The 18,437-nt window shown below is 46.0% G+C and overlaps 1 protein-coding gene across 1 annotated transcript in view; it reads right to left on the reverse strand.

Annotated features, from left to right (window-relative positions):
- The window catches only part of IQGAP2 (IQ motif containing GTPase activating protein 2), a 293,312-nt gene extending 277,169 nt beyond the window's left edge, over window positions 1-16,143 (reverse strand). Inside the window, exon 1 of the mRNA XM_019462972.2 lies at window positions 15,791-16,143. Coding sequence (XP_019318517.2) covers window positions 15,791-15,836 — 46 coding nt within the window. The 5' untranslated portion in view covers window positions 15,837-16,143. The remainder of the gene's footprint in view (window positions 1-15,790) is intronic.
- Window positions 16,144-18,437: the final 2,294 nt, after the last annotated feature.

Below are 18,437 nucleotides of genomic sequence, written 5' to 3' on the forward strand. Positions count from 1 at the left end.
AGGCTACCAGTCATAGACTGCCAAATAGAGATGTCAGGTCCAGGAAAATAGTAATAGTAATTTTACATTACTATTTTACAAACGCCTGCTTTCCAAATAATACTTCCAAAGATAATCAGATCTAAGTAACATCTTTGAAACTGATGGGCAGTATTATATTCATAGCTTTAGTGAATGTGTGCTTTCTCTGTACCAGCCACCGAGTACTTCACACAGGTAATTCGTTGTACTCTAATTATCCCCATTTTACAGGTGTATAACCTGAACCAGGGAAGCGAAGACTTTGCCCAAGGTCACACATTTAGTATTTGGAGGAGCTAAGGTAATGAAAATACTCTGTTTTAAAAAACCGAGAAGCCCCAAGAGGCAACCTGTTACCTGCTTTTACACTTTTTATAGAAACCAAGGGCAACTTGCTGTCCATGTACTAATACTATTTAAATCACCAGCCCCAAACTCAACTCCTGATTTAAAAAGTGATGTAGGGGCGCCTGGGTGGCGCAGTCGGTTAAGCGTCCGACTTCAGCCAGGTCACGATCTCGCGGTCCGTGAGTTCGAGCCCCGCGTCAGGCTCTGGGCTGATGGCTCGGAGCCTGGAGCCTGTTTCCAATTCTGTGTGTCTCCCTCTCTCTCTGCCCCTCCCCCGTTCATGCTCTGTCTCTCTCTGTCCCAAAAATAAATAAAAAACGTTGAAAAAAAAAAATTTTAAAAAGTGATGTATACCGTGAATGAAATAATACACTCTCTTATCCTGCATGCCGCATGGCCTGTAAAAAAGTAAATCTTACCACAGTTAGATTTTACACTCTTGGTCTTTTATCTTCTATGAACATAGGTCCCCACACACCCGTGGGGAGGCAACGTCAACAGGAGCCTAGAGGCCGGCATTCTAATGGAGTTCTTCCTTGAACTCAAACATATTTCACCCTTCATAGGCTTCTTCAATTCACTTTACTGAGAACTGAGAGGAGGGTAGTAGTTCTTCCAAAAATTAAACATAGCATTGGGGTATGTGGGTGGCTTAGTCAGTTAAGCGTTGACTTTGATTCAAGTCATGATCTCACAGTTGGTGGGTTTGAGTCCCACATCAGGCTCTGTGCTGACAGCTCAGAGCCTGGGGTCTGCTTCAGATTCTGTGTGTGTGTGTGTGTCTCTCTCTCTCTCTCTCTCTCTCTCTCTCTGTCCCTCCCCGGCTAATGATGTCTGTCTCAAAAATAAACATTAAAAATTTTTTTTAATTAAACATAGCATTACCATATGATCCAGCAATCCTGCTTCTGAGTATATAGATTCAAAAGAAGTGAAAGCAGAGATACAAACACATACCATACACACCTACGTTCACAGCCATGTTATTCACGATAGCCAAAAGGCAGAGACAACCCAAGGGTCCATTGGTGGATGAATGGATAAACAAATATGGCGTGTGTATATACACATATATACATACACACACATACACAAACATGCACACACACATAGACACGTATATATGCATACGTACATACATGTATACACACACACACACACACCATGGAATATCATTCAGTGTTAAAAAGGAAGTTCTACAACTTGGATGAACCTTGAGGACATGAGAGTAAGTGAAGGAAGCCAGACACAAAAGGACATGTATCACATGATTCCACTTGTAGGAAATGTCTAGAGTAGTCAAAATCCTAGATAAAGTAGAAGGGTGGGTGCCAAGGACTGCTAAGAAGGGAGCATGGGAAGTTATTGTTCAGCGAGTACAAAGTTTCAGTTAAGAGGAAAAAGCTCTGGAGAAGAATTGTGGTTATGACTGCAGAACACTGTGAATGTACCTGATGCCACAGAACTATACTTAAAAATGACTAAAATGGGGGCGCTTGGGTGGCTCAAGTTGGTTGAGCGTCTGACTTCGGCTCAGGTCATGATCTTGCAGTTCATGAGTTCGAGTCTCGTGCCCGGCTCTGTGCTGACAGCTTGCACCCTGGAGCCTGCTTTGGACTCTGTGTCTCCCTCTCTCTCTGCCCCTCCCCAGCTTGTGCTCTGTGTGTGTGTCTCTCTCTCTCAAAAATAAACGTTAAAAAAATGTTTTTAATGGCTAAAATGGTAAATATTGTGTATTTTATGACAAACACAAACACACAGAGTGAGAAGTTTTAATTAGGTGGATTTCAAACCTTGGCTGCCCAGTGAAATCTCCTATGGAGTTTTAAAATTCATCTATTCATCACCAGTAGCAGGAGGCTGGACATGGTGGCCTCCTGATGTGATGTGCTGGGAGGAAACCACATCACCCATAAGTCATTCATGCCAGGAAAGGGGCCTGGCCCCCTCGGGGGCTTCAGTGTCCTTGAACTGATAGGGAGATGGTTCAGCCCGGGGAAGACCAAGGTGGGGGGTGGGCGTAATGTGAAAAACCTGACTGGACCGTGGACCCAAACGGTTATAAAGTGCGCTCGGGGAAAATTATTTCGGGTTGAATTTCAAATTGGATGGTGGACTTGAACGCACGGTACGGTTGGTACCCGGGATGTGGAGGACAATGTCCTTGTTGGCACGCAACGGGTATTCACTGTCCTGTTCTCTTTGAGGCTTTGTGGGGGGGGGGGGGGGTTCAAAATTTTTTACTTAAAAAATAGAAAAAATAAGAATACCTGTACCAGAGTTCTACACCCAAACAAATAGAGTATCTGGGGGATGGGATCCAGGGAATCAACATTTTCTTTGTAAAGCTCCGTGGAGATTCGACTAGGTTGCCAACTATGAATTCTAAAACAAGATGTGCTATTACGATAGCATCGTAGGAGTCAAAGCTGTGCTATTAACCTAGCAAGCTGGCCCACTATTGACACCCAGCAGCCCTGAGAAATCTTCTCAAGCCCTAAATGACCCCAGCTGCCCCCCTTCCACCCCTCCTTTACTTAACAATAAATCACAACATGTCAATTTGGCAAAGAAAGAAGTTCTCTCCTCAGAATTGGGAGACAGAACTGCCTTCCTTAGCTTCATCCACCCGTTGCTGAACACACAGATTTTCCCTAACTCTTAAGGTAGTTTCCCTTTATGAAACATTCCCCCACGGCACAGGGTTCCAAAACTGTGTGTGTGTGTGTGTGTGTGTGTGTGTGTGTGTGTTTTAATTTTTATTTTATTTAATTTACATCCACGTTAGTTAGCACACAGTACAACAATGATTTCAGGAGTAGATTCCTTAACGCCCCTTACCCATTTAGCCCATCCCCCCTCCCACAACCCCTCCAGCAACCCTGTTCTCCATATTTAAGAGTCTCTTACGTTTTGTCCCCCTCCCTGTTTTTATATTATTTTTGCTTCCCTTCCCTTGTGTTCATCTGTTCTGTGTCTTAAAGTCCTCATATGAGTGAAGTGATATGATATTTGCAAGACATTACTCTTGAAAAGTCTTTTCAAGTTTAAAGATCTTACTACTCCTCTCTTGGGTCTGCATTATTTACACTTCCTAGGAAAAGAAATGTTCAGCCAGATAAGGAAGGATCTGGCCAAAGATTATGTATTAGTATTTAGAAAGTTCACATGTCACAGGTATTGTTACCCAAATTCAAAACATTGCCTTTCAAACTAGAGAAAGAAGAAAAAAAAATGTCATTGCGAATATGGGCCCAAAGACAGCCTATGTCACAAAACTCAAGTGGCACTGGCTTGGAGGCAGATAGAGGATTAAAGGATGACACTAACATGCCTAAGACTACACTAAAAAGTTCCTCAAGTGGCAAAATTAGTCCCCGACACGATCACACATACACACACTTGAGTCATTTTCAGAGCAAGGTCCCATACCTCACACCCCTTTTGGGGTAAACATCAACTCGTTTTTCAGATAGAGACAGGAGCTCAGGGAAGTCCTACTCCACATCACACAACAAGTAACACCTTAACCCCCAAGCTCTCAGATGGTCTACGCTACCCTCGTCTTCACAGCGCTTGACGCCTCTCATGGTTTCAGGCTTAGAGTATTTCCACCACAGCCACCGCAGGTTTTTAACATAATTCAGGGGACAGTGGCGACTTCCAAGGGGCCAATAAGCTTCTAGACTCCTATGTACTGGGATCTGTGTACTGTTCACAAATATTTTCCTCCCAATTGGAGTGACTAACATAGCGAATGCAAACTCCAAGTGAAGGACATTCCAAAGCTGCTTATTTTTACCTAAGGCTCTGATCACACCTGACCCCTGAAGGCAGTGGTCTGCAGACTCCGTGTGAATTACACAGCATCCAGCACTTGTGGTCGAATCAAAGAACAATAGTTAGTGGTCTCCTCTTTTTAGGCTGTTTAGAGTTCTCTTGGTCAGTCAGGAGAATAATCCCTCTGTTGTTAATGGCAGCCACCTTTACCGTCACTGCAGACACGACTTCTTGAGTCATTACTGCTTTTTACCAATCAGTTCCCATATGTTAAAAACCTAAGGCACCTGGCTGGCTCAGTGGGAAGAGCATGGGACTCTTATCAATCTCAAAGTCCTGAGTTCGCACCTCACTTTGGGTGCAGAAATGACTAAAACAAACCAACAAACAAAAAACCTTAGTTACTGCCCACCTGGGATTCTTTCCCTGTCTCCATTGCCAAGTTCACCTTGCTGATCTTTATGTTTTTCATCCAGCCTCTCAACGATCTCTATCCCAACTACAGTAGCCTAACAACCATGCATCCTGGCCCTGTCATCACTTCAGCCTTTCTGTCGGTCTCTCCATCCGACTCGCCCTTACACACACACACCTGGAAAATTCGCTCTCCATTGAATGCTTCCATGCCAACAGACCTGCTTTTCAGACTTGTAATTTTCTCAAGGCAGGGTTTATACCCAACAAAAACTTTGCATCTTCATCAGGTAAGGGCACCTATTGGAACTGTTCAATTATAAAAGCATTTTCATAGAAAATTTGAAGAGGAAAAACATTTTTTTTAATTCACCCATTACCTCATTACCTAGATGGAACCACTGTTGACATGATGATTTACTTATGTGCCAGATACTGGGGATACGGCAGTAACCAAAAAAAAAAAAAAAAAAACAGTCCCTACCCTTAAGGTGTTTCTTCTATTTTGTCCATGTTTCTCTTCAGAGTAATCAATGTAGTATAGTATTTTTTTAAACTCATTCGATTGTTATGAAAGGCCCTTGCCAGAGCCTACATTGAAGAGGAACATATAAGCACCATCCTCCAAACTACTGACTAATTCAAAAGAACACCAGCAAATACCTTTTTGGAGAACAAAGGAAGAAATCTAAAGCTCTATCCAGAATTAGTGCCAAATGAAAGGACTTTGTCAACCTGGTTCCAGTGGACAGGTAACTATCTTTTCATTTATGTTTAATTTTTTTCCCTTTGGAAAATAAATCTCAGAATAAAAGCTAAAGCCTGTTTGTATTAGCTCTGAAACGACCATTTCTCAGACAAACTTGTAAGAGTTCAGTAGGAGCAAAGCTCTGGGAAGCCACCTTCCTGGATCTTTTATGGGGTAGCACAGTTTTTCAGGGCAGGGGCTGAAAGGAGAACTCCTACCCTGTATGGCTGGCTTTATGACCAACACCTCCCAGCCCCCTTACCTCACCTGTGGGAAGCCTACTCAGTCAGCCCAGGGCAGACGTACCCAATGGCCAAGGAGGAGTCAATTAATTCTAGCTGGTCTCAACTGTCTCTTTTTGGGACAGTGAGGAGTAGAGGGGGGATAGAAAACATTTATATGAAACATGCTAGAATCAAAAGCCTGGTAGAAGAGGGGAGCAGAATGAAGAATAATCTGCAAGTGCCAAGGTGGGAAACAGCCTAGATTGTTGATTTCTCACAGCTCCAACACACATCCCAGGTTATACCTAGTGGTTGAGCTTTGCCGGACCCATGAATTGAAGCTTTACTAACTTTCTAGAGGCAGGAAGGCCTGAGGGGTGTCAGACAGATCCACCTCCTCACCTCCCTTCTGAACCCCCACAGCACTAGGCAGACCCTGCTAGCCACGTCAAACTCTACAATGTGATCCAGGCAAAAGGCTAACACTTATTTCAAGTGACTCCTTCCCATCAGGGTATGTTTCCATCATGAACACTTGGGCTTTCAAACCAGCAGCAGTAGCAACAACCAACTGGACCCGAAAAGAGACAACAGGATGCTTAGTAACTGCAGAGTTCCTCACTCAAGTGTGTGAGTGACAACTCCACAATCTTTTTTTAAGATGACAGAAAAGTACAGTGCAGGAAGCCAATCCCCATTCAACTTGATTTAGAAACAGGAACAACGTGCATTAGGATTTCTTACACATACACAAACAAGGATAATTTGATCTCCACCCGAAGTAAGATTCACTCAATTTCCATACAGATAACTAAAGCATGTTCTGGTGAGTATAAACTTTCAACAGAGTATGGGCCCATGATTTTTTTCAAGTTAACTCTACCCCAACATGGGGTTCGAACTAACGACATTAAGATCAAGAGTTGCATGGTTCTATCCACTGAGCCAGCCAGGCGCCCCTCGGCCCAGGAGGTGAAGTCCACTTTCTGTTAAGGGGAGAAAAGGGCAAAGAGGTGAGAAATGCAAGGGGCAGTAGTGACGAGGGGGAACCACCATCAGCCTCACCCCCTGCCCAACAGTCAAGGGCTGCCTCTACAGGGGCACATTCTGACCAGGTACGTTCCCATGTATTAAATCACTTAACCCTCTGAGCAGGAACTGTCCCACCTGCATGTTACAACTGTGGAAATTAAGGCATACAGAAATTAAAATAACTCGCCAAGGTTCCAGAGTATAAAAACAAATCTAAACATTAAACATTTGCCTGCCACTTGAAAGCTGCTCAAATTATCTTTAACAGATAAGAGAAACAAGTTCCTCCTTTAGAGAAACAGTACACTACAGACACTTGAAGCAAAACCAGTAATAGCAGCAAATATTTATTGAACGTTTTCTCAGTGCCATGGCACCAGGCTACCAGCTAGATAATGAACATAAACATATTTAAGTATTTGAAATATATGTTGCTTCTATCTCTTGCAAATCAAGTCCTTTTAGATGGAGAGGACTAAGGAAATAGGTTGACGTTAAGAGTGAAATCACATCTGCAAATAAAAATATGAGCATGAAGAAAGTTACCAGGAACTAATTGACCTTAATTTTTTTTTAATGATATAAAAAGGTCTTCCTTCAAAGATCTGATAGCAATGGACAGCAAAAGGAGAATAACTAGAAGTCATCTGTGGGGATCCCAAGCAAAAAATGCAATCATAGGAATATATACTCTTGTCTATAATCAATAGCAAAATATCTGTAGTTTCCCTGGGACCACTTCTGCCTAGCAAATGATATTTCGGCCAGCATGTTCAACTGTTCTAAAAACTGTAGGGGTTCCTGGATGGCTCAGTCGGTTAAGCATCTGACTTCCGCTCAGGTCATGATCTCGTGGGCTGTGGGGATGAGCCCCGCGTCGGGCTCTGTGCTGACAGCTCGGAGCCTGGAGCCTGCTTCGGATTCTGTGTCTCCCTCTCTCTCTGACCCTCCCCCTCTCACACTCTTTCTCTATAAAAAAGTGAATAAACGTTAAAAAAAATTTTTAAGAGATAAACATTGAAAAATTAAAAAAAAAACTGTGAATAATAAAAAATACTTCAAGTTGTTTTGAAGAGAAAGAGGAAGAGGACATTTTTCAAACCTTACTGTCCAGGAGCCCCCGCAAGTATCAGAGCCCAGAATTGCCAGCTTGGGGCCTCCCTTTTACACAGAAAGATTTGCCAGCTCCCTCAGCCTCCCCAGTGGCTCCTAAAAGCACTGCCTCCACCTAGAAATCCTTGCAAAGTGGACCTCACTCTCTCCTCAGTGGAGATTTTGGACTTGATATTCCCCATCACATCTGTTTCCTAGAAGAGAGGAAAGAAACCTTAAAGACAGACCCAAATAAATCCTCTAATATAAACACAAACTTAGAGAGAAGCCAATGCCTGGATTTGTGTGTGGTGCAGGTGTGTGCTCAAATCAAACACAGGAGGAACAAGTAAAACCTTCAGTATTGTACCCATGTGTTTACACTTATTTCACAAAAACCTGCAGGCGCTGTGAGGGGGGTAATTGCCTATTAGGAACGTCGTTTCTTTCACCTTGGCCCTTGAGCAGTGCAACAGAATCACCTAGAAGGCTCTGCTGCAAGGGTGCTCGGCCGGCCCCCAGTGATGCTCTACTCCTGTTGCTTCTCCAGAAACTGCTCCCTGCAAACCACTGCACTGACAGGAGGAACAGCGGTCAGCTCCTTTCAGGCACATGGGCACACACGGCCCGATCCAGGATTGTAACATTAAAGAGAGTCCACTTGGAATTTAGTTACATCTCTGAACCTACAAACCAACTGGAAACGTGGGGTCAGCCATTTTCCATTAGCCATTTTTCTTTTTTTGTGTTTTTTATATGAAATTTATTGTCAAATTAGTTTCCATACAACACCCAGTGCTCATCCCAAAAGGTGCCCTCCTCAATACCCATCACCCACCCTCCCCTCCCTCCCACCCCCCATCAACCCTCAGTTTGTTCTCAGTCTTTAAGAGTCTCTTATGCTTTGGCTCTCTCCCACTCTAACCTCTTTTTTTTTTTTTCTTCCCCTCCCCCATGGGTTTCTGTTAAGTTTCTCAGGATCCACATAAGAGTGAAACCATATGGTATCTGTCTTTCTCTGTATGGCTTATTTCACTTAGCAGAACACTCTCCAGTTCCATCCACGTTGCTACAAAGGGCCATATTTCATTCTTTCTCATTGCCACGTAGTACTCCATTGTGTATATAAACCACAATTTCTTTATCCATTCATCAGTTGATGGACATTTAGGCTTTTTCCACAATTTGGCTATTGTTGAGAGTGCTCCATTAGCCATTTTTCAACCCAACTGGGATGCTGGTCATTTGAAGGCACTATATCTCTAGTGAAATTTGAAAAGTAACAACTGTCCCAAGTAATGGAGGAAATGAAGAAAAAAAAAAAGAAGTGAAAGGGGCACCTGGGGGCTCAGTCAGTTGAGCCTCTGGCTCCAGCTCAGGTCATGACCTCAGGGCTCCTGAGTTCAAGCCCTGCATTGTGCTCTCTGCTGTCAGCACAGGGCCTGCTTGGGATTCTTTTGCTGCCTCTCTCTCTGCCCCTCCTCTGCTCTGCCATTTGCGCACGTTCTCTCTCAAAAATAAACAAACGTTAAAAAAAAAATAAGTGACAGAAACCCTGCTGTTGTCAAGATACTCTTCTCACCTCATCTCGGAGAATTTACCTTCGGCCACGGTTTAGAGTTAGTTGTGCACTTCCCGGGCCGCAGTCAGTCAGGGCCCCATAAGGTCCGTGTCTAGCTGCCTCTGGATTCATTGAATGCCTTCAGTCCCATACGCATCATCCTCATGCAGCATCCTCGGTCCTATCCTGAGCCAAAGCACCTGATAAATGTGCCCACCCGTAGGCATCCCCAAACCTAGAAGCATGGTGTGGGGATCTGCGAGCAGCAGACACAGGGGACCCAAATGCCCACGTGCACAAACGTCACCGGACCCCTGCAGCTTCCAGCACCAGGCACTCCAATCACCCCCAGCCTTCCCACAATTCTCCACTTCACTGGGCCACTCCCCTCTCCAAATTTACTGGGAAGTTAAAAAAAAAAAAAAAAAGTGTACCCAAGCTACTTTTTTCAAGACAGCTCTAAGTGACCTTTGGTGCCCACAAAGAAAGGATTCCTTGATAAATCCCCTTCCAGCTACACCACCCTGCCCCAACATCTATCCTACAACCTAAGCTTCAACCCACACAAACTACCCACACAACAAATACAGGGGGATGCCTTTCACTTTTACCTCCCACCTTCAAGGTCTTGTTCAAATTCACAATTCGTGAAGCTTGCCTGTTGCCCTATCCTAATCCACCCTGATGTCTTCCCTTCCACAGAACTAGTAAGTGCACAAACAGAAGTATAAACATCAGTCTTTATCTTCCAGTTTCTCACAGGCTGTGCCCATCTTCGTCATTTTCCTTTCATTTGAACCTGCTGTACTTAGTAGGTGCCCTGTTAATGGAAGTTACCACCACACGTTTCGTGCTGTGTCCCAGAAACCACATCAGCCACCATTACAGGAATATAAAACACCACCCTCCAAGGTACAGGAGAAAACCCTAAGGCTACTCAAGCAGTCAGTGCCCAAATAAGGATTCAAACCCACATCTACTCCACTGCAAACCTTTTGCCATTTCACAGACCCCATTCTTCAGCTTTTCAAGGGAGAAATAAACTATTAACGGTCAAGTGAACAAGTCTGGCTCACCTATCAGTCACCTCATCACAAACTTCTGCCTGATTTCTCATCAACCCCGGATTTTAAGGCATGGCCAGTATACATAATAAAAGTGCATTTTACAAATTATCCTATTTGGAATCACTGGAGCATACCTCTGTATTAGGGAAAAACTGTTCTTTCATTTTAGTGCCTCACAGTCAGATGGGAGGTCTCTACACATATATAAAATCCTTTCATGAAGTCTGGACGCACTCTATAAAAAAGTTCAGGTATTCTTGTATGCTTTTCTTAAGGGTGGGGAGGAAACAAAATCCAGTTTAGACAATACCATGCATCTACTTTTTTTTTTTCATTTTCTTAAGGTTTATTTATTTTGACAGAGAGAGAGAGAGAGAGAGAGAGAGAGATTGGGTATGAGCAGGGAAGGGGCAGAGAGACAGAGGGAGACACAGAATCCCAAGCAGGCTCCATGCCGCTAACACAGATCCCAGTGAGGGGCTCAAACTCACTAACTGTGGGATCATTACCTGATCTGAAATCAAGAGTAAGGCGTACACCGACTGAGCCACTCAGTCGCCTCACCCTGCATCCACTTTTAGAAGAGCACACTAGCCAAATAGCTACAGGTTTGGTGACTTTGATAAAATCACGACACACTGGAAAGAAAAAGAGGTGGAACCCCTATGAGTAATTCAGAGAAGACAAACTGGCAATAGCCACTAAGCAAAGCCTTCAGGCCCTGGTAACACCAGCTGTCAAGTTGGGGTCACCAGCCAGCTGTGTGGCCTTGAGACGTTATCTTGGATTTCAGCTCCTCTGTGAAATGGGGAGACCGCTGGCCCTCTCAAAGGTACTAATAAGCAGATGGTAACAAGTGCTCGTGAAAAGAACCAGCTCTTGCCAAGTGCACAAACCTGAATGCCCATGCTCAAGTGCCTGCCCTGTGGAACTATAGTGGACCAGCCAACAGAAGTCGAGTGGACTCTGTTTCTCCACTGGTTACCACGAAGACTTGGTGCATCAGAACTGTTTGTATAGTAGACTTTTAAGTAAGTTGTTAAAAAGCTTGCCTAGCGGGAGGGTAAGGGGCAACGGCAAACCAATGGTTCCCTAGAGAAAAAAGGGGGTTAACTAACCCCCTAAATACTAAATTCTAAAACAACCTTGGTATTACAAGCTTAAACTCTCCCAAACAAGTCATTTTGGCTAACAACACGTGTAATTAAAATTAAAAGCATACTAAAACCACACTTTGGCTGTGACCTTGAAGATCCTTTGGCAAAACTCAATCAAAACAAATAGCCCATGAAGGAATAACTTGACTTTTTGTCTTGTTACCCACCCTAGTATTCCAGCTACCAGGTGATTTAGAAATCTCGCTGGTGAAACAAGAGCATTATCCAACAAATAAACAAAACGTTCACCGCATCAGCCAGAACAGCCCCACCCCCACCCCAGCACACTTGCGGCTGGCACACGCTTCTGCTAGGCTCCTGTTGCATTTTCTCAAAGAAACAGGGTAACACTGACAACTATTCGTTTCAGGACGTTTCTCATGAGATAAGTTAGCAGAGGATAGAAAACCACAGTTCTTGCCAAAAAACACATTAATTACTACCCCTCCCCCCCCACACACAGTAAGTACCTAAACGCTGACTGGTATCAGCTCTGAGATCATCAGGGCGCAGGGTCATCTTTTCCTATCAGTGATGTTCTTAACTCTCAAGTAACTGGAAGAAAACTTTTGACAGATCATGGTGGCAGTGTGTTTTGACAATTATTTTGGCTAATTCATTATCGTTCATTACGAGAGCACAAAAATTACTTGCAAATCATGCCTACCCATCAGTGTCACTTAAATTTGGTTTTGAGTGTAAAAAGATACCCTAGTTATCTTATACAACATTCTGGTTCTAAAGTAGTAAAGCTGGGGCACCTGGGTGGCTGAGTCAATTAAGCATCTGACTCTTGATTTCGTCTCAGGTCATGGTCTCACAGTTTGTGGGATTGAGCCCGGCATCAGGCTCTATGCTGACAGCACAAAGCCTGCTTGGGATTCTCTCTCTCCCTTTCTCTCTGCCCCTCCCCTGCATTCTCGCTCTCACTCTCGCTCTCACAAAATAAACAAACATTAAAAAATAAATTAGAAAGCAATTTCCACCTTTCCCTTTTGCCACTTATTCCCTGCAGCACTACACGAATGAGCTGGTATTTCAGCTTTGTTCGGTATTAACAGGATACAAAATAACTTCATAGGTTGCAGGAGAAGGTGGCCAAAGTGGAAAAGCAGGGATTAAACAGAAAAATGATTTAATTTTAATTCCCGGCCCCCATGTGCCAATCAAAAAGACTTCAGCAATCTTTCATGTCCGAAATCCGAGACAAGTACCTTCATGGACACTCATTGAGAAACCCTTCAAGTGCAACTTACTATGTGGTATTTTATCCGCACTCAGCCTGGTGGAAAACAGCCCTGAGTTCAGTGAATTGACTTTGTACAAAAATTACTAAATTAAATGACATTTCAAGAGGAAGAGAGACGGCAGAACAAAAAAATACACCTAAAACAAGTTTAATACCAACTACTAAAAAGTTGTTCACAAAGTCCAGTCTCAAATACCTTTTACTCAGAATGTACAGTACTGGAAGTTAAATTACAACAATCGTATCAAATAAATTTATTATTTATTTTCAAGAGATAGAGCATAAGCAGGGGAGGGGCCGAGAGAGAGGGAGACACAGAATCTGAAGCAGGCTCCAGGCTCTGAGCTGTCAGCACAGAACCCCATGGGGACTTGAACTCCTGAACTGCATGATCACGACCTGAGCCATGCAGGTGCCCTATTCTGTTCATTTAATGTCAGGGGTAATACCTGTTCGGTATAGTTAGAGGTTTTGTTAAACTAAACCTGTATTCACCAAACTCAGAAACCAGAAGCAGCACAATTCTGTAATCAACACACCAAGGACAGTGCATTTTCCTTCATTCCTTTGCCAGCTTTCCTGTAAGGAGCTCACAGCACTGTTTGCAGTCTCATGTTAACAGAGCCCCAAAATCAGACCACCACCAGAAATGATGTATTCTAATACATCAGAGAGTCTCCTTTTGCATGAATAATGAGTGTTCCTTAACAATGACTAACACGGAGGTATATTCAACTAGATTTTTTCAAAGAAACTATGAGCGTACAACCATTCATGAGCCTAGCAGCAAAATAAAGAAATGTTCATGTTAATGACATACAGCCCATTTTACTGAAGTCTGAATATTTTAGGGTGACCATAAAGTCTAGAAACTATCTGGGGCACCTGGGTGGCTCAGTCGGTCCGACTTTGGCCCAAATCATGATCTCACAGTCCGTGGGTTCGAGCCCCGTGTCAGGCTCTGTGGTGACAGCTCGGAGCCTGGAGCCTGCTTCCAATTCTGTGTCTCCCTCTCTCTCTGACCCTCCCCCGTTCATGCTCTGTCTCAAAAATAAATAAACATTAAAAAAAATTTTTTTTTTAAGTCTAGAAACTATCAAACACTTTTAGTCAATGACAAACAACGCCAGCACTTTGTGAGCTGGGGGAAGGCAAATGGGAGTGTTTCCAACAGGTCGCACCCCACTCCATTACACCAGACTCATGCGAGAAATGGAACAATTATTTCCAAAGAAAGTGGCTGGGGTGCCTGGGTGGCTCAGGTCATGATCTCACGGTCCGTGAGCTCAAGCCCCGCATTGGGCTCTGTGCTGACAGCTGGGAGCCGGGAGCCTGGAGCCTGCTTCGGATTCTGTGTCTCCCTCTCTCTCTGCCCCTCCCCCACTCGTGCTAGGTCTCTGTCACTCTCAAAAATAAATCAACATTTAAAACAAAACAAAGTGGCAGTGTGGAGTGTTCTTCATGCTTGTGGGATCTGAACCTCCTTGGTTGCGTGTCTGACGTGGGCTAGGTCCACAGGTGTATTTGATGAAAATCAGGCACCATCACAGATCCATCTGTTTCTGCATGTGAAAACGTTACACTAACGCACTTCATTCACTCCAACTTTGCACGCACGTTGAACTCCTGAGAGATGACCCACCAAATACATCATGCTTTAAAATGTACATCCAAAGCCATTGGGGGGGGGGGGGGGGGTGTCTATTTGCCTTGTTTCCAGAACGGGGTCGTCTTATAATTTGACACAATGAAGCTACCATATGTTCCGAGAGCTTGTCACACAAATAAGAGGCTTTCACCAACCTGAGGGTGACACCACGCACACTGAATGACCACAGCATGGCTCGCGAATCCAAGGAGCTCTGTTGTCTGTGTGCTTTACTACAGTGTCATTAAGGCTGCAAAGAACCGGGTCCTGGCGCGCTGTTTAATGCATTTCCCGAGTCTGCAGCTGGCTCCTCAGGCTTCTTCCTCATTGCCATACACCAAACGGGTCACATGGCAAAACTAACTTCCTATCTCTAACTCTCCATTCCAAGACTAATGGGGAGAAAGAACTGACACACGTTAACTCCTCCCCTCCCACCCCGCCCTCCCAAGGGCACAAAACAACCCTGCAGCAGGTATCACCACCTTCACCCAAACCTGATTCCTCTACCCCAAGGCCAGCCAGGGCAAAAGATTAACCAGTGGTCTTCGGCCATGGGTTCACTGACAGGGCCTGCGATGGACGCCAACTTTTTGTTTGTTTTAAAGGAAATACTTCCTGGCATGTTTAGCCAAGACTCTGAACTCTGTACATGAAGCCACGTGGTTGGTGCTAATCTGGCTCCATCTACTCACGATCCGCCAAAGCAACCTCTTTCCGATGGCAGCAGCCCCTGGCTGCGTAAATCGACACCATCTCGTTCAAGTCACACGGGCTCCGACCGGATCCTGGGGAGCCTAGCTCTGCGTCCTCTCCCCAAGGCAGTCCTGGCAGGGTCATAGGGCAGCAGGGAACAGAGGGGTTGGGCCCGGAGGTGCCCCTTTCAGCAGCACCAGAAAAGGATTCACACCAATGGGGCGCAAACTGGCTCTTTCAGCTCACGTGCAGCTCGAGGGAGCAAGGCAGGAGGAGAGCTGTTCCAGGAGAACCAACTTTGCCACTGGTAGGGTGCGTGGGCGCAGTACTCGCGGTGCCCACCTGTAGCCACGGCAAACTTTCCTTCAGAGTTGCAACAATTCAGTCCCTGACGCCACCCCCTGGTCCGAGCCGGCAGCGGCCCGGAGCTCCAAGGGCTCCTCACCTGATACCCCTAAACCCACAACCGGGCCCGTCCCAGAGCTCAGACTCAGCACTGCCTGCGCGCGCCCCGGCGGGGTTTTCCGGGCAGAAGACTGGGGTTACCCCTGAGGATCTGAAAATTGCGGGGAGAGCGGGAAGACGCCGCTCACTACCTTCTGCAACTCCAGCTCCCAACTTTGGCAGCCACACAGCTGCTGCCCTCCGGCTCCCTCCGCGGCGCGCACCCGGCTCCCTCGGCTTCTCCAACGCGTTCCCCGGGGAGGGGTCTCCCCAAGGCCGCCGGAAGCCCCGCGCACCCGGCGTACTTACAGCCATAGCGGGGTCTCTGCAGGGACGGCAGGTCCTCGTGGGGCATCCTGCGCTGTTCCGGGGGCCCGCCAGGGGCGCGCCCCCCGCGGCTCCCCTCGCTAGCCAGGCTCGCCGGCTCCGCGCCCCGCCGGCGCGCTCGTATCCGGCCTCTCGCTGCCCTCCTCCGGTCGCCCCGAGATGGGCGACCCGCTCGCGCGGTGCTCCCTGGTCGGCGCTCGCTGCAGCCGCCGCGCGCTGACACCCGAGCAAAAGTGAACTCTCGTCGTTGGCTCCGTCCCGGCCGCCGCCGCGTCCCGGGCAGGTTTCCTTTCTCCTGCAGCCCGGCCCCGTTATTCTCCGCGGTGGGAGCGCGCGCCGCCGAGCAGCGACCCCTACCGCGTGCGGGGCGCAGCGCTCGGGCCGCGTGAGCCCGCCCCTTTGCTGGCCCGCGGGTGGAGGAAGGGGCTGAGCGGGACGCTGGGGCGGGATCCCCTGCAGCTGGGGCCCGCGGCCGCCCAGCCTGAATTTGCACTTCTGGGGTGTTCCGAGAGTGGAAGTGAGCCCGCGCGGAGAAGAGCAAGAGAAACCGCAGAAGATACAGGCAGCGCCGTTCGCCCGGGGTGTTGCCGAGTTACAGGACAAACAGCGCGGTTCTTTGCCTTCTGGGGGGGATTGCGCGAAGCCTTTTTCTTTTTTTTCTTTCTCTTGTTCGGGTTTTGTTTTGTTTTGTTTTTTCCTTCGAAAGTTGCTTCTGCGACTCTTTGTCTACAAAATACAGGGTTCCCCTTTCAGGACAAGAAACTGAGTGTGTGTGTGTGTGTGTGTGTGTGTGTTGGAATAGCAAGATAAACACTACCCAAGCAACCACTCAAAACACGACTCTGAGTATCCTCCGCTCACTTTCGGCCGGCTCCCCCTCCGCCCCACACCCACCGTGCACAGAACTGCCGCCCAGCCCAGGTGGGGTCGCACACCACGAACATCTTTTCCGGCTAAGCTTTAAAGGAAATTAAACTGCTTGTGGCTTTTCTAAAAGGGGTTTTCTAATGCGGTCACCTGGAGCTGTTTTTCTCTTTGTGCCTCAGAGTGATAACATCTGGAGGAATGTGGGACCGTTCTATCCCTGTGCCCTCACCTGTTTGTCACATGTGGGATGCGGGGATGACCACGTGGCCGGCAAAATAAAATAATTGAGGTAGAGTGGTGAGATTATTTGGAGAGAAAGTGCGTAGTGACAATATTTTGAAGTATGCAGAGATGCAGACAGTGGCCAGCTGTTTTCCATTTCATAGCGGTGATGCCTTCCCTTGAATCTCTGATTCTGGGGCCCCACCCTCATATTTTCCAGTTCAGTTGCTCTGGGCTATGGCCGGTGAATTTGCATTTCTAACAAGCTGCTGGGTGATGCTGACACTGCAGATCTGCAGGCCCTGCTTAGACTAGTTCTTTTTTATTTTTTCTTTTTAATTTTATTTTTAAAAGTGAGCTTTTTTTAAAGTTTATTTATTTTGAGAGAGAGAGAGGTGAGACAGAGCGGGGGAGGGGCAGAGAGAGAGGGAGAGAATCCCCAGCAGGCTCCCCGCCGTCAGCATGGAGAGCCTGATGTGGGGCTTGAACCCACAAACCTCCAGATCATGACCTGAGCCAAAATCAAGAGTCCCTCACCCAACCAACTGAGCCACCCAGGAGAGTAGTTCTGTAAGAAAAAAGGCACAAGGGATTTCAATTGGACTAAGGGAAATCTCGCTCAGGTGGGAGAACAAGAGGATTCTCTCCTCCTCCCCTATTTTTTTTTTTTTTTTTTTTTTCTTTTCTGGGAGCATTAGATTCTCACCTGGTTGGAATGGAATGAGTGGGGTTCTTCCTTAAAGAGCAGATGCCTCTAATAATAAGAACAATTCAAAGGTGAAACAGACACATTTTAAGTTATAGCACCCTGTCAGTGTTCACCCAGAGGGGAACATGTCTAGGAGAATTTTCTGTGCTTCAGGAGATGCTGAATTGGAGGATAATCTAAAGTTCATTCCATCTCTATGATTCCATGTTTGAAGTACTAACAATGAAACTCTTTCTTGCATATATCAGTTTTCAGTGTGAATGGAAAATTCAGGCCCGAGTAAGTGGGTAGTCTATGTATTTAGAGATGAGGTGAAATCATAAGCTAGAATCGTTGATGAAGGTGATAGGATTTGAAAGACTGCCTTAGGGTGGACCTTGAAAAGTGGGTAAGAGATACACAATGTCCCCTCCAGGAAGACCAACAGGACAAAGGACAATGGGTGGGGCACGAGGGAGGTGAGGGTGGGAGCTTTGGAGGTGATATCAGATCATGGAGAACACTGACATCAGTGTGTGGATATTATCATAGGAGCTTTTGAGAGCTTTCAAAGTTATGGGCAAGGGAGACGTATGATGAAAGGGAGTTCAGGGAAAGTGAATCTTGTGGCGGATTATAGGATGGATTAGAGAGGGGTAACTTGGAGGCTGACACCTGATGAACAGGGCTGTGGCAGAAGTAGGAGGAGAGCTTCAATGACATTGACACCAGTAAGTGATAAAGGGGGAGTTTTAATACAAACAAGTTGGTGCCATCAATATTTACATAGATGTCACAGATTGTAGTAAGCAAATATCAGTTCATGGTAGAAAGTGAAGGTTGAAACATGCA

Source organism: Panthera pardus, unplaced genomic scaffold (assembly GCF_024362965.1).
Source record: "Panthera pardus isolate Hobbes unplaced genomic scaffold, ASM2436296v1 HiC_scaffold_2, whole genome shotgun sequence".
Lineage (NCBI taxonomy): Eukaryota > Metazoa > Chordata > Mammalia > Carnivora > Felidae > Panthera > Panthera pardus.